At 39.0% G+C, this 14,462-nt stretch overlaps 1 protein-coding gene across 1 annotated transcript; it reads right to left on the bottom strand.

The window, feature by feature from the left end:
* Nucleotides 1–19: 19 nt before the first annotated feature.
* LOC123317484 (pH-sensitive chloride channel 2-like) lies at nt 20–13,064 on the bottom strand. Its single transcript, XM_044904056.1, has 8 exons — nt 12,659–13,064; nt 3,471–3,909; nt 2,828–3,140; nt 1,902–2,051; nt 1,212–1,367; nt 885–1,050; nt 637–820; nt 20–578 (listed from the first exon to the last, which is right to left on the bottom strand). Exons 1-8 carry the CDS (start codon nt 12,754–12,756, stop codon nt 333–335), a joined length of 1,752 nt encoding a protein of 583 aa, XP_044759991.1. The 5' UTR covers nt 12,757–13,064; the 3' UTR covers nt 20–332.
* Nucleotides 13,065–14,462: the final 1,398 nt, after the last annotated feature.

Raw genomic sequence — 14,462 nt, 5'->3', positions numbered from 1 at the left:
TTTTTAAAACAAAAATACATGTTTAATCAGTTTCACAAAATAAAGCAACATAAACAATAAATTCGCTAACATAACATCTACAATAATTAATAATATTGACTAAGTAAATGATGATGTGAGGAAATGAACAATTTTATCCTCCCCTCAAAACATCCAATTGCATTGACTAGTGATAAAGTAGCAAAAAATTCGGATGAATCACAATAACTCCATTCTCTACGGTTAAAAAAATATACAAAATGAACAAACTGACGATAAATAGATTAAATACGTCCTTGAAACGATGAATCACGAAATGAATAATAAATATTTCGAGCGTATTAACGAAGATATCAGAGCGCGTACACAAAGGACCAATAGAAAATGTTGAACACGAGGAAACTCAGAGGGAAAACAATCCTTGATTTCTTGTCTATCCAATTGGCAACTTCTTGTGGGGTCATCGTGTGCCATTGCTGTCTGTAATTTTGGGGTTGACCAGAATAGTCGTCAGGGATGGGAATCGAAGTGACGCTGTCGTCACTTTTCAGGCATTCGTCGGAGTTTTGAGTGTTGATCGAGGGTATTGTGTGGAAACCCTAGAAGATATTCCTCGATAGATATGATTTTTGGAGACTATCCTCCTTTGCTACTTACGTGCACTGTGAGATAGTTATGTTGGGAGTTCTTAAAGTTGTTCCCATCAAGACTGGTGGTGGAATAACTCTTGAAGAGGTTGTTCTCACTCTCTGCTTTCCTAAGTTGCTTCCTAGCTAAGCTGGGCGTGAGAGCTCCTTTCAATATGTGCTTAGGGTTAGCTTTTTTCATCTCCACTTTCTTCCTGTGGATCGAATTGGAGTTATAAGTAGGTAAATTCACCAAAGTGGTTCTCAAAAGAAACTTACTTTCTCCTCCAAATTACATTGACGAACGCGAATTCTGCCATCGAGCTGAAAATGAAACAAACGCAACCCAAAAACCAGATTTCACTGGCTTTTATGTAGGAGACCTTCGGTAGATTTTTCGTAACACCTCCGTTCAGTGTTATGAACGCCAACATTGTGGAAGTGCCTACAAGAATATAAGTGTATTTCATGCCAACGTAGTAGCCTAAAAATACAGAAGATGTCCCTATGGCCACTAGAGTAAAGTAACACTGCCATAACTCACAGGGTAACAAGAAAGATAATAATAAAAACAAACATAAGCTCAATTATATAAAAGATATTTACCTAGCGTTGCCCGAGGTGGTGAAGCATCAGCTTGGAGCCAAAAAGTGACCCAGCTGGTGCAGACTAACAGAATGGATGGTAAAAAATAGTCTAAAATGTAGTATCCAACTTCTCGAGACAGCTGGAATTTGAAGATTAAGGAACTGTAGTTCCCCACTGAAAAAATAAGAGAATTGAAGGAAAACGAAGAATTTCCAATGGTAACTTGCTCATGTGACAGTCTACTGATAGTTTGAAAGGGAGTTGAGAGAAACAGAGATGTTCAACTAATAGAAACACAGTTTTTTTTTAAACCGGATGCATGAAAAACTCAATATTATGCATGAATATGCTCATTGTAGTCGGTAATGTCATTGAACTGCCAAGTAGATAATTATCCATCATGGATTGCAAAAATATCAAGGCTCCAATAGATCTAACACGTGAGCAAATTAAGATAAAAAGCTTCTCCATCGATGAAATATGCTATTCCGACAACTTAAAGCCGCCCAACTGGGACATAATGACCAATCAAGAGAAAATACTTTACGTCAGACAGATGAGGAAAAATTTGAAGAGGATCGAGAGGGAGGAACACGTAACGCAGTTTTTTCTGCTTAGCACCATACTGATTTTGTTATCCGTCATCATCTATTGGAGCCTGTGAGGTATTTGGGAGAGGGAGGAGAGTGGACAGTTAAAATTACTAACCTCTTCCTCCTTCGGCGAAGGTTACTGGGACCTGTCCGACTTCAGTCCAGTTACCGGTTAGGACGAACTCCGTCAAATGGAGGTTTTTGGCGATTTTCACCGGGACTTCACTCTTCCAATGCAACAGCAGGTTTGTTGTGTTGTAAGCCCCTAAAATATGGAAAATTACAAAAAATGAGGAACATATCTTTTCCTATATATATACCAAATGCAAATATTAAATGAAAATGTATCAAATGTACTCAAATATGGAAATTGGATGCAATTCTTATTCGTTTGACAGGGATCTACAATTGGTACGTGCGGCCAGCTTACACATTCTACCGGACGATAGGTGGCGCAAACGTCTGTTCAAGACTTGATGGATACCCTTCATTTGAATTTTATGAGCGCCCAATAAACCAAACTTGAGAACCTGTTTCCAAAGATTATACTCTATTATCTTTGCCTGTTTCTTCAGCCAGTTCCGGAATAGAAAAAGGCTGCCTTTTTATCGAAATGGCTCGAACGCAACCAGCGGCCTAATGCTAAATTTAAAAATAACAGTTTCTTCTGAACTGCTCGATAAGAGTTAAGGATATACATTTGTCTTCAGTCTGTGTTACGTTTTCAATATGCTGCTCTCACTAGGAAACACCTACCTAGTCCGCCAAGTAAAAAAAATACTCACCATGTTGAGTATTTTTCGTTTTACACTCTACGTAATTCAAGTATAGGCTGATTGAATAAATTAAACTCAACTTACGGAAATAATCATACCATTTTCTGGATAATTTGAGGCTAGTATGTAAGCGAAAAACTGAAACGTTGACATATTCATAATAAATACCACATCCTGCCTTCGATTCAAGCCAATTATCAGCCATTATCCAACGAACGAGTACCGAAAAAGGACAAAACTCGTTAAGGTAAAATTCGAAACTTACAGCTGTTCCATATTATATCGCAAAGTTGTATATCGAAAGGAAATTTCTTCAAGTTCATCCAGCAGTAAAATGTCAATGTCATCCTATAGGAATATGTCACTTGACCAGAAGCGCTAATTGTTACGAAGACATCCTTTCCGTCACTTCCCATAACAACCGTATCCTTCTCATTCCTCACTATAACGTGAGGCACCCAGATCTTATCCCTGAGGATTTCTTGTCCCATCACTGTCTCCCTGTTCTTGGAGATGTTCCTGAAGTCCAACCTGGCGTCTCTGTAGCTGTATTGCAGCACCATATGGGCCTTGAATTGCTGAAATGATAGAAGTAGATCTTATTTCCCAATTCAATTTTTTTGTGAGGATTCGCGTCTCTTTTTTTCAAAATTAGCATGAAAAGAATATTTGATTCACTGAGTATACCCAACAGAATCAGTATCAACCTATAGTGAAATCAGTTGTTGACGATTTTAGTATTGAACTAGTCTCGAACTGTACTAGATTTTGATAATTTAGCTACTGAACTAGTGCTAAACTGTACTGAACGAATTCAGATCTTGATAATTTCGGTACTGAACTAGTTTCGAACTATATTTGTTTTCAATGCTTCGCTTTTTGGTGTGCATTAGATCTCATATATTCACCAGTGAATCTATCGCCTCTATATGCCTCAAATCCACTTGAAGATAAACGTCAAGGGGTCCGTCAGTGTGCGGTTTGACCAACTTGTCGTATCTACACGGTTCAGTCAGCTTGTTGATGAACTGTTCCTGAGTGAGCAGGGACATGTACTCTATGGACAGTTTGCCGCAATGATCTATTGGCTCTGGCAGTTCGGCAGGTCTTATGGCTATGGGCGTGGGCGTGATCTCCATATTTTCTATTTTTGCTGTGGGCTCAGATATTCTCACCGGATTTTCTGTAGGGATGATCTTGGAGGGCGGCTGAGGTCTCGAAGATACTAGAGACGTGGTGGATATGTCGTTTTGTGTGGAATATATGAAATCATCGTCCGGGTTTATCTGCCTGGTTTCGTTGATCTGATTCGGGAGTCTGTACAGGTTTGGCTGGGATAAGATGGAGCTGCAAAAAAGTTTTATCCATTAACTAACTCATAATTGATGGAAAACGCTGCAAATTTTACTATACGCCTAAATGTTCAAACCTACAAATTTCCAAGTTTGATACATTTTAAATTCAGATGTTAATTAAGTCTCGTTACTTCCAAAGATGGGCGAGCCAGATTGGCAAATATTACTTCCAAATTGGCGACGTAACCAGGACAATCAAATTTAGTTACTTCAGTTGCTTTGATGTATCTGATTCATGTGATTCAGAGAGTTAACATTTTGAGAAATGGCTTCATTACAGATTATTTAGTTTAGATAGGAACTGGCATTGTCAGCGTGGTATGGCCGTAAACAAACAAGATTTGAACCTGAATTTTTTTTATTATATTACCAGCTGAATGCACGTTTTATGAAAAGGATGTAACATACAAAACTCATTATCTAACCGAAATTTAAAGTGAATAGAAAAGTTCAAATCACAATCGCAATGTATAAATATTGAGTGATTTGTGATCTGTATCAGTAATGGCCCAGACTCACAATAATCAATTAGGTGATAAGTGAAATGCTGAACTTTGGGAACGTTGAATCAATATCGAGTTCGTGTTCATCTAGTTCATTTGTCAAGTGTCAATCGCCAGCAAGTGTCAATCACCTTTTCCGTGGAGGGTTGATTGCCCAATATACACTTGCATGCGAAATTTACATTTGTTCTTCTTGATTTTTTCGATCTTTTTCGAACTTTTCTTACTTCAAATCTTTCTATTAAGATTTCATTGTGTGTTTAAACTTTTTTGTGTAGATTTCGGTCCTGTGAGCTTGATTTGGTATCGAAGAATTGAAAAAAAGAGCAATATTATGAGATTTTCCATCATTTTGACACTAATCATCGAGTTTACCTCCATGTAATAAATTTTTCGTAGAATTTCCGATATTCTCGAGATTTGGAAGAAAAAATGCAGGGTTTTTATGCAGCACATCCATTCGAGGTGTACGTCGGTGAAAATGACCTGACGTTGCTAACCACAACGTCGCTTTACGACCACTATAAAATATAACAATAGCAAATTTCCAGAATTTTCCATTTTGCTGGTATACCGTTCGTGACTCCGTCCTTATTCCTTCTGTCCTTTCTCCGTGTGTGCCAGCAGTAAAAATAATCCAGCATGACCCAATAATAATTATGTCGCGCTGATAGTTGGGCAGTAAAAGTTCGATTAACAATTGCACCGCAAATATTGAACATTCAACGTTTCAATTTTTTTATAGCCAGTACATCAGGCGCATAAATATATCTGATTATTCTCCTGATGGCTTACTGCGCGGTAGCTGGGGAATTGGCAAATATTTGTCGCTCCAAAACGATTTCAAAGCACGACGGCGTGCACTATAAAACTTTATAGGTAGTTCGGCGTTATCAGCAGCCGTGGAGCGTGTAAATATTGGGATGAATTCGAGTACGCCTAATCGGATCCTGTTCTGATTCATTGTTTTTCGAGAAGTTATAGTACGTTTATTGGTTGATTCACCTCCTGGCGATTATCGTTTTAACGCGAATTGCATTCAGACAATGAAGCCGTTTAATCTAGGTCGTTTTCGGGTAGATCATTGATCATGACGAAATGTGCATAAATACAGAACTATCTGCTCATCGGTTGGTCTAGACTAATTCTGTTAAGCTGCATCCACAAAATGCCGCTCTATGCTGAGTGGCTTTGCCAATCGGCAAATCATCGGCAAAGCCAACGACAGAAGATGCATCCACATTAACAGCCGCTAGAGTCCACTGAGGATAGCGGTTGGCATATACTCACTATCCATTACCATTGGCTTCCTTTGATCTTAATGGAGATCGACAGTTCAGCGATTTTTCATCGGCACAAGCCGACGGTGCATCCACATGCTCAGCGGCATAATGTGGATACAGCTTTATCGGCCGAACTTGGTTAAGCGTACAATTCCAATATCGTTCGTTATAGCGGTGTCATTTCCATTGGCTTCCTTTGATCTTGATGGAGATCGACAGTTCAGCGATTTTTCATCGGCACAAGCCGACGGTGCATCCACATGCTCAGCGGCATAATGTGGATACAGCTTTATCGGCCGAACTTAGTTAAGCGTACAATTCCAATATCGTTCGTTATAGCGGTGTCATTTCCATTGGCTTCCTTTGATCTTGATGGAGATCGACAGTTCAGCGATTTTTCATCGGCACAAGCCGACGGTGCATCCACATGCTCAGCGGCATAATGTGGATACAGCTTTATCGGCCGAACTTGGTTAAGCGTACAATTCCAATATCGTTCGTTATAGCGGTGTCATTTCCATTGGCTTCCTTTGATCTTGATGGAGATCGACAGTTCAGCGATTTTTCATCGGCACAAGCCGACGGTGCATCCACATGCTCAGCGGCATAATGTGGATACAGCTTTATCGGCCGAACTTAGTTAAGCGTACAATTCCAATATCGTTCGTTATAGCGGTGTCATTTCCATTGGCTTCCTTTGATCTTGATGGAGATCGACAGTTCAGCGATTTTTCATCGGCACAAGCCGACGGTGCATCCACATGCTCAGCGGCATAATGTGGATACAGCTTTATCGGCCGAACTTGGTTAAGCGTACAATTCCAATATCGTTCGTTATAGCGGTGTCATTTCCATTGGCTTCCTTTGATCTTGATGGAGATCGACAGTTCAGCGATTTTTCATCGGCACAAGCCGACGGTGCATCCACATGCTCAGCGGCATAATGTGGATACAGCTTTATCGGCCGAACTTAGTTAAGCGTACAATTCCAATATCGTTCGTTATAGCGGTGTCATTTCCATTGGCTTCCTTTGATCTTGATGGAGATCGACAGTTCAGCGATTTTTCATCGGCACAAGCCGACGGTGAATCCACATGCTCAGCGGCATGATGTGGATACAGCTTTATCGGCCGAACTTGGTTAAGCGTACAATTCCAATATCGTTCGTTATAGCGGTGTCATTTCCATTGGCTTCCTTTGATCTTGATGGAGATCGACAGTTCAGCGATTTTTCATCGGCACAAGCCGACGGTGCATCCACATGCTCAGCGGCATAATGTGGATACAGCTTTATCGGCCGAACTTGGTTAAGCGTACAATTCCAATATCGTTCGTTATAGCGGTGTCATTTCCATTGGCTTCCTTTGATCTTGATGGAGATCGACAGTTCAGCGATTTTTCATCGGCACAAGCCGACGGTGCATCCACATGCTCAGCGGCATAATGTGGATACAGCTTTATCGGCCGAACTTAGTTAAGCGTACAATTCCAATATCGTTCGTTATAGCGGTGTCATTTCCATTGGCTTCCTTTGATCTTGATGGAGATCGACAGTTCAGCGATTTTTCATCGGCACAAGCCGACGGTGAATCCACATGCTCAGCGGCATGATGTGGATACAGCTTTATCGGCCGAACTTGGTTAAGCGTACAATTCCAATATCGTTCGTTATAGCGGTGTCATTTCCATTGGCTTCCTTTGATCTTGATGGAGATCGACAGTTCAGCGATTTTTCATCGGCACAAGCCGACGGTGCATCCACATGCTCAGCGGCATAATGTGGATACAGCTTTATCGGCCGAACTTGGTTAAGCGTACAATTCCAATATCGTTCGTTATAGCGGTGTCATTTCCATTGGCTTCCTTTGATCTTGATGGAGATCGACAGTTCAGCGATTTTTCATCGGCACAAGCCGACGGTGCATCCACATGCTCAGCGGCATAATGTGGATACAGCTTTATCGGCCGAACTTGGTTAAGCGTACAATTCCAATATCGTTCGTTATAGCGGTGTATGTGTAAGTGTAGGCCAGCACATACACTGCTGAAAAGGAATGGAGATGTAGGTATACGCATACGCATTTTCGGTTTCTTTCTTGCAGATTCGAACGATTTTTTCGAGCATTCATGCTTAAACGATGGTTCCCTTAAGCTGCATCCATATCATGCCGCTGTGTGCCGATGGCAAGGCCTCTCAGCAAAGCCAATGTGTAGGTATGTGGATGCACCATTGGCTTCTACAGATTTGCCAGCTTGTGCCGACAGTGCATCCACATACACAGCGGCTTTGACGCAAGGCCTTGCTGATCGGCACACAGCGACATATTGTCTTTTTGTTAATTTCGCCATCCAGAGAGAGAGGCTTTGTTTCAACGCTCAAAACACTATTCTTGTAACGTCAAAAGTATTCCCTACAAGATTTATCAGCTGAAGCATTGTCGCCAGAAACGCCTACAGGCATTTATTGTATGTAATTCAGCTGCACTATTCTTGAAATGAAAGGAGAAAACTAAAGCCTTCCTCAGGTGCTGTTTAGTTGAAAAAATAGAAAACTTAAACGCTGGTTCCCTCATACTGCTGTGTGCCGATGACAAGGCCTCTCAGCAAAGCCAATGTGTAGGTATGTGGATGCACCATTGGCTTCTACACATTTGCCAGCTTGTGCCGACAGTGCATCCACATACACAGCGGCTTTGCCGCAAGGCCTTGCTGATCGGCACACAGCGACATATTGTCTTTCTGTTAATTTCGCCATCCAGAGAGAGAGAGAGGCTTTGTTTCAACGCTCAAAACACTATTCTTGTAACGTCAAAAGTATTCCCTACAAGATTTATCAGCTGAAGCTTTGTCGCCAGAAACGCCTACAGGCATTTATTGTATATATTTCAGCTGCACTATTCTTGAAATGAAAGGAGAAAACAAAAGCCTTCCTTAGGTGCTGTTTAGTTAAAAAAATAGAGAACTTAAACGCTGGTTGACTCATACCGCTGTGTGCCGATCGCCAAGTCCTCTCAACAAAGCCAATGTGTAGGTATGTGGATGCACCATTGGCTTCTGCCGATACGCTAGCCTGTGCCGACGGTGCATCCACATACACAGCGGCTTTGCCGCAAGGCCTTGCTGATCGGCACACATATTGTCTTTCTGTTAATTTCGCTGTCCAGAGAGAGAGGCTTTGTTTCAACCCTCAAAAAACTATTCGTGTAACGTCAAAAATATTTTCTACATGATTTATCAGCTGAAGCATTGTCGCCAGAAACGCCCACAGACATTTGATGTATTTCATCTGCACTATTCTTCCAATTAAAGAAGGAAACTAAAACAGGTGCTGTTTAGTTAAAACATAATCTGACATAAGAATTAATTCAGATGCATACCGCCCGCCGATATGAATATTAACGATCTGAATTGAATTAGCCAGTTTGCCATAGTCAGGGCCCTAAATGGAGTACACCCCATCGAAGAAAAGCAGATGCTGACCATGGTTTCGGTCTCATTTGACATAGTTGCTCTAACGAGGTCAAATGAGACCGAAACCATGGTCAGCATCTGCTTTTCTTCGATGGGGTGTACTCCATTTAGGGCCCTGACTATGGCAAACTGGCTAATTCAATTCAGATCGTTAATATTCATATCGGCGGGCGGTATGCATCTGAATTAATTCTTATGTCAGATTATGTTTTAACTAAACAGCACCTGTTTTAGTTTCCTTCTTTAATTGGAAGAATAGTGCAGATGAAATACATCAAATGTCTGTGGGCGTTTCTGGCGACAATGCTTCAGCTGATAAATCATGTAGAAAATATTTTTGACGTTACACGAATAGTTTTTTGAGGGTTGAAACAAAGCCTCTCTCTCTGGACAGCGAAATTAACAGAAAGACAATATGTGTGCCGATCAGCAAGGCCTTGCGGCAAAGCCGCTGTGTATGTGGATGCACCGTCGGCACAGGCTAGCGTATCGGCAGAAGCCAATGGTGCATCCACATACCTACACATGGTTTCGGTCTCATTTGACCTCGTTAGAGCAACTATGTCAAATGAGACCGAAACCATGGTCAGCATCTGCTTTTCTTCGATGGGGCGTACTAATTTTAGGGCGCTGACGATGGCAAATTGGCTAGTTCAATTCAGATAGCAACACTTGTTGACATTCATCAGCGGTGTGCATCTGAATTAATTATTTTTATTGTATTCATTACCTCACTGTTTAGGCTCTGAATGGACTGATATCTAACTTCTCTGAAAGCGCCAAAATCAGTTGCCACTATGAGACATTAGTACCTAACAACAGTTAAAGACATTTTTTAAAACGCGCCTAACCTAACTAATTTGTACCCCCAATATCCCTTATTAACTCAAAGATGAGATGATGCGATCCAAAGTGAGTTGCTCTTTTCACATAATTGATATTTCAAAGAGTAACAACTCTTACTCATAATTACTTGAGAATTTGAGAGAAATCTTTTTTCAAATATCCAAAAATGAAGATCACAAGAAGAGTGTTGCTCTTTTAAAATATGTTTTACATTTAGATCTGAGGTTTTTCTGGGAGATGCGCGTGCGGGGTCAGTTAAATATAACGGTTGCACCTAACTCGATGAAATTTCGAGATTTATCACAAGAAGAGTTGCTCTTTTAGAATATGTATCACATTTGGATCTGCGATTATTTTTATGGGAGATAAAATTCGTCCAGACCGAACAGTTGCGCTGAGCTCGATGAAATGTCGAGATTTTTTTATTACTAGATGAGTTGCTCTTCGAGAACTTGAGAGAAGTATTTTATGGAATACCCAAAAATGATTTGATTTTCCCCTTCAAATAAGAATAAGTTTCATAGTAGTTCTCTTTCAAACATATAGCTTATATTAAAATCATGATGATATAGGTACCTATTTTATATCAACAAAATTATGTCCCCCACAAAATATACCCTGGAACCGCCACTGATTGAGACAAGACCAGATTGAATCTCGACAATAACTTAATTGGTCACAATATCGATAATACCATCAACTTCTGCAAGGTCCTGTTTCCACTGTTCCACTTGGCGAAATTCAATTTTAAAGAACCTCACTTCCGAGAAGCAGAAGAATGTCGGAACAATAAATAAAAATAACCCATTTTACAATGACCTCAACGGAAAAAATTCTTCACGGAGAGAAGGAAGTACAGTTGCAATTCCATAGGATGGATTTTCAATTAAATGGACCGCCTATATATAATTCAGGGATTTCCACTCTATTATTATGATGAATGAGATATTCGCTATTCTTGGATTTGTTATTTCTTGGATTTTTTATAACCATCGGTGATAATTGGAGATTTGAATATGTTTGTATTGAATTAATTTTTTTCTTCACTTGGAAAGTAATGAATTAATTATATAGCAGAGGGGACGCAATGAGTAATATATGGCGAGCTTTTGTAGAAAGTATTTCACCACAAAGGGCAATCCCATTAATTCTCACAGCCAAAGAATGTTGTCCCAGAGGTCATTCCAATTTGAAGACATTTTTCACTCATTTCTTCATTTATCCCTGGTAATCGAATCATATCAATTGTTGCAAGGAGCCAAAATGAGAACCTAAAGTAAACATGCGATTCTTTTTCGTCTCTCAGTTGCAACATATTGATGTTCTCAAGTTATATGTGGTAATGATCTATTTTTAATTGTGCCAGAGATGAATTTATTGTGAGGAATCCAACAGAAAACCACGTACTGTATGTTTCCCAGACAATTCTAAATTACGCTTCTCATCCCAAACGGTTTTCAGAAACATTTAGCATACAATGTCTACGGATCACATGCTCAAGCTGATAAAAATGAAAAATGGCGACAAAATGCTTCTGGTCCTCCAGTCAGGATTGAAACTTCAAAAACAGAAAAGAGTGTAAAAATTTAAATTTCAGTTGCCTTCTGCCATGAAGGAATAAGAGATATAAGATGTTTACAAGAGATGGAATCTTCATATTCAAAGATGAAATAGGTTTGCTTTCTGATCATTTCGATATCAGGAAATTAGGCCTAAATTAGTCCATTCATATTCCAAAGGAATACGATTTCGTTCCTTTGAAGTTCTCCTCAGATTTTCGAAGAGTTCTAACAAAGGTTCGTTATTATAGTATTTATAGAAAATTGCGAGAATCGTCGCTAATAAATGCTGTATTTCTTATACGTTTGAAACAATAGGACCAAATTGTTCTATAGCAGTAATGAATTCATCAAGGGGTCTGAAATATCAGTTATTAAACGCAAATTATATGGCAGAAGGGAACAAAATTTCCGAAAAAAGATTGTTTGTAATGCAGTAAATTGCACTGTGAATTTAAAATCATTATTTTTGATAGTACGATCGATTCAAAAATGTATTTTGTTCGAAAATGAACCATTGTTTTCGTTCAATGAAAATATTCCAACAAAATTTTTTCAGCGGACCTGAATGTATAGTGGAATGAATATCTTTTGAAATGATGAAAATGCTCTATGAAATCAAGATTATCTTTTATCTAGATTTAACAAAATCATTAACGAACATGAAAAATAATATCAACGATAATGGACTAGTTATTATGAAAGGTCCTTATTTCAGGATGTGAAAATTAAAATCACTATTGTGGTGGTAGACCAAGGACAATATTATTCAAAAGATGCCTTAGCCTACGAGGATTGAACAACTCTGTGAATTCGAATTATAAATTTTTCATATTCCATTCTGGAAATGCAGTACAAGAAAAAAAATGCTACTACCACTAAATAATCATTAATTCTTTGGCGATTTCAAGAGCTGATGTCAAATATTTATTATAAATTCTTAGCCGATCCACTATAGCAGTTAACTCAGGAACTTAAATAAAGGTGTAACATTCCTGAAATTCCCAAGAAAAAAATCAGTGAACTTTATTCGAAGTGATCACATGCCAGGTACCATAAAACATCCTAAATCACTCACCCATCAACCATTGTGTAACAAAAATCCACACAGAAAACGACAAGACACAGTACAGCGAAAAACATTTGGATTTTCATCGGATATGTCCCTCCAAACATTTTTGCGCATGAAAAAAAAATCACCACTACATCCACTTCTTTCCTATGCGCTCTTAGATGGGACCACCTGCAATAAGATGGGGTTCCGTGATTTGTCACCTTATATCACATTATCATCCCATGCGTAAAACAATTGCAAACTTAGTATTCAAACAAATAAAAATCATGTACATAGGACCAGGTCCGTATCCGAAAAAAATCGGAGCTTTTTGAGCAGCGGCCTTAACCTCGCGCCTTGCACAGGTATCTAGATTCGAACGAGTAATAAAATTTATCTGTTCGTATGACCGGGAAAAAACGCTTTGTTTCCTACGAACAGATCGAACTTGTAGGAATTATAAAAGGTGGACTGAATAAGATTTGATCTGCTTCCACTTCCCATAGTTGCACAAGGTGAAGCGACCTTTACTGGCTGTTTTGATCGTGGAGTTTTCGAGAACGCAGGGTGCAAAAAGTTTTCGAAATATAGCTGGCTATTTTTGAAACTTTTCACTCTACGAAAAACACAATACACTGCTCAACAATTGATAGAGTTTACTGAACTTCCATCAATTTTTTCAGGATTTCAAGTAATCTGTGCAAAACCTTCAAAAAATTCATTTTCTGATCAATATCCACCTGGAAAAATTGAATACCTAAATCAATAATCGATAGATGTCTAATATTGCGATTCTTTTTCCTAAAATACAATCGTTTCTTGACTTCAGCAATGCATTATTGTCAAGTCCATCTAGATTCGACATGGTTTATGGATGGATTTTACAATTTCTAACCTTGTCAGATCAATATATTTTCTTAAGAGGAAGGTGGAGATAAATGAGAGTTAGATGCAAGGTGATCTATTGAAACAGATGATGCCAGTGAAAGGTTTCAACGTATTTTAACCTTTATATCACGTGCTTTCATTCAAAATAGGTTCGGTCTAATACCGCTTCATTCAAGTTTTTTGTTGTTCACCAGTTTCGTTAATGAGATAGTAGGCAAGGTTTTACTGATGAAACTTTGTAAAGGATGAAAGGAAAGGTAAACTGTTTGAAAATTGTTATTTGCAATAGGCTGATAGCTTGAATAATCGTGAAATTCTCCTACTTCTCTGATGAAGCTAGAAATAAGTCCAATCCTGTCGAATATTCCCGAATGACACCATTTAAAATACCAATAAACATAATAATCGAACGGTAAAACCAAAAGAGTTTATGTTGTATGCACATCTCAAACAGTATTCCCAAGTATCATTAAATATTCTAATCTCGTCCGAATCATTCCCATATTTTGCATGATTCTCAATAATATTTCCTTTCGTGCAAACTAAGATTTTTTGTGGGCAATCATCTGTAGTTTTCCTGGCTGGATAATCAATTTTAACTTTTCATTAACATTGTTTCAGAAAATAATCCCAGAATGTTTGGAATATTTTCCCATTGCTAAGCATCGTTGAAAACATCTGGAAATCTGTGAAAACTCATTGTCAAGACACGCTAACAATCTAGTTGAAATGACAATAGTTGAATAGACAATTTTAAAGTTTCAGCGGGATTGAAGCATATATCTCCTAAGAAGCGCAGGTCGCATGTCTCATCAAATTTGAGATATGCCGTCATCGATATAAGTTTTTCGACCTCTGGGTGACCCGCTGCATCTCTAGGGCCGCGAAAAATGCCAAATGAAAGACGAACAATCGGAGCGTGTCCAGCAAGCACTCTTGG

Source organism: Coccinella septempunctata, chromosome 7 (assembly GCF_907165205.1).
Source record: "Coccinella septempunctata chromosome 7, icCocSept1.1, whole genome shotgun sequence".
Taxonomy (NCBI): Eukaryota; Metazoa; Arthropoda; class Insecta; order Coleoptera; family Coccinellidae; genus Coccinella; species Coccinella septempunctata.
The sequence above is the reverse complement of the archived record's forward strand: the minus strand, read 5'-3'. Positions and strand labels throughout refer to the sequence as shown.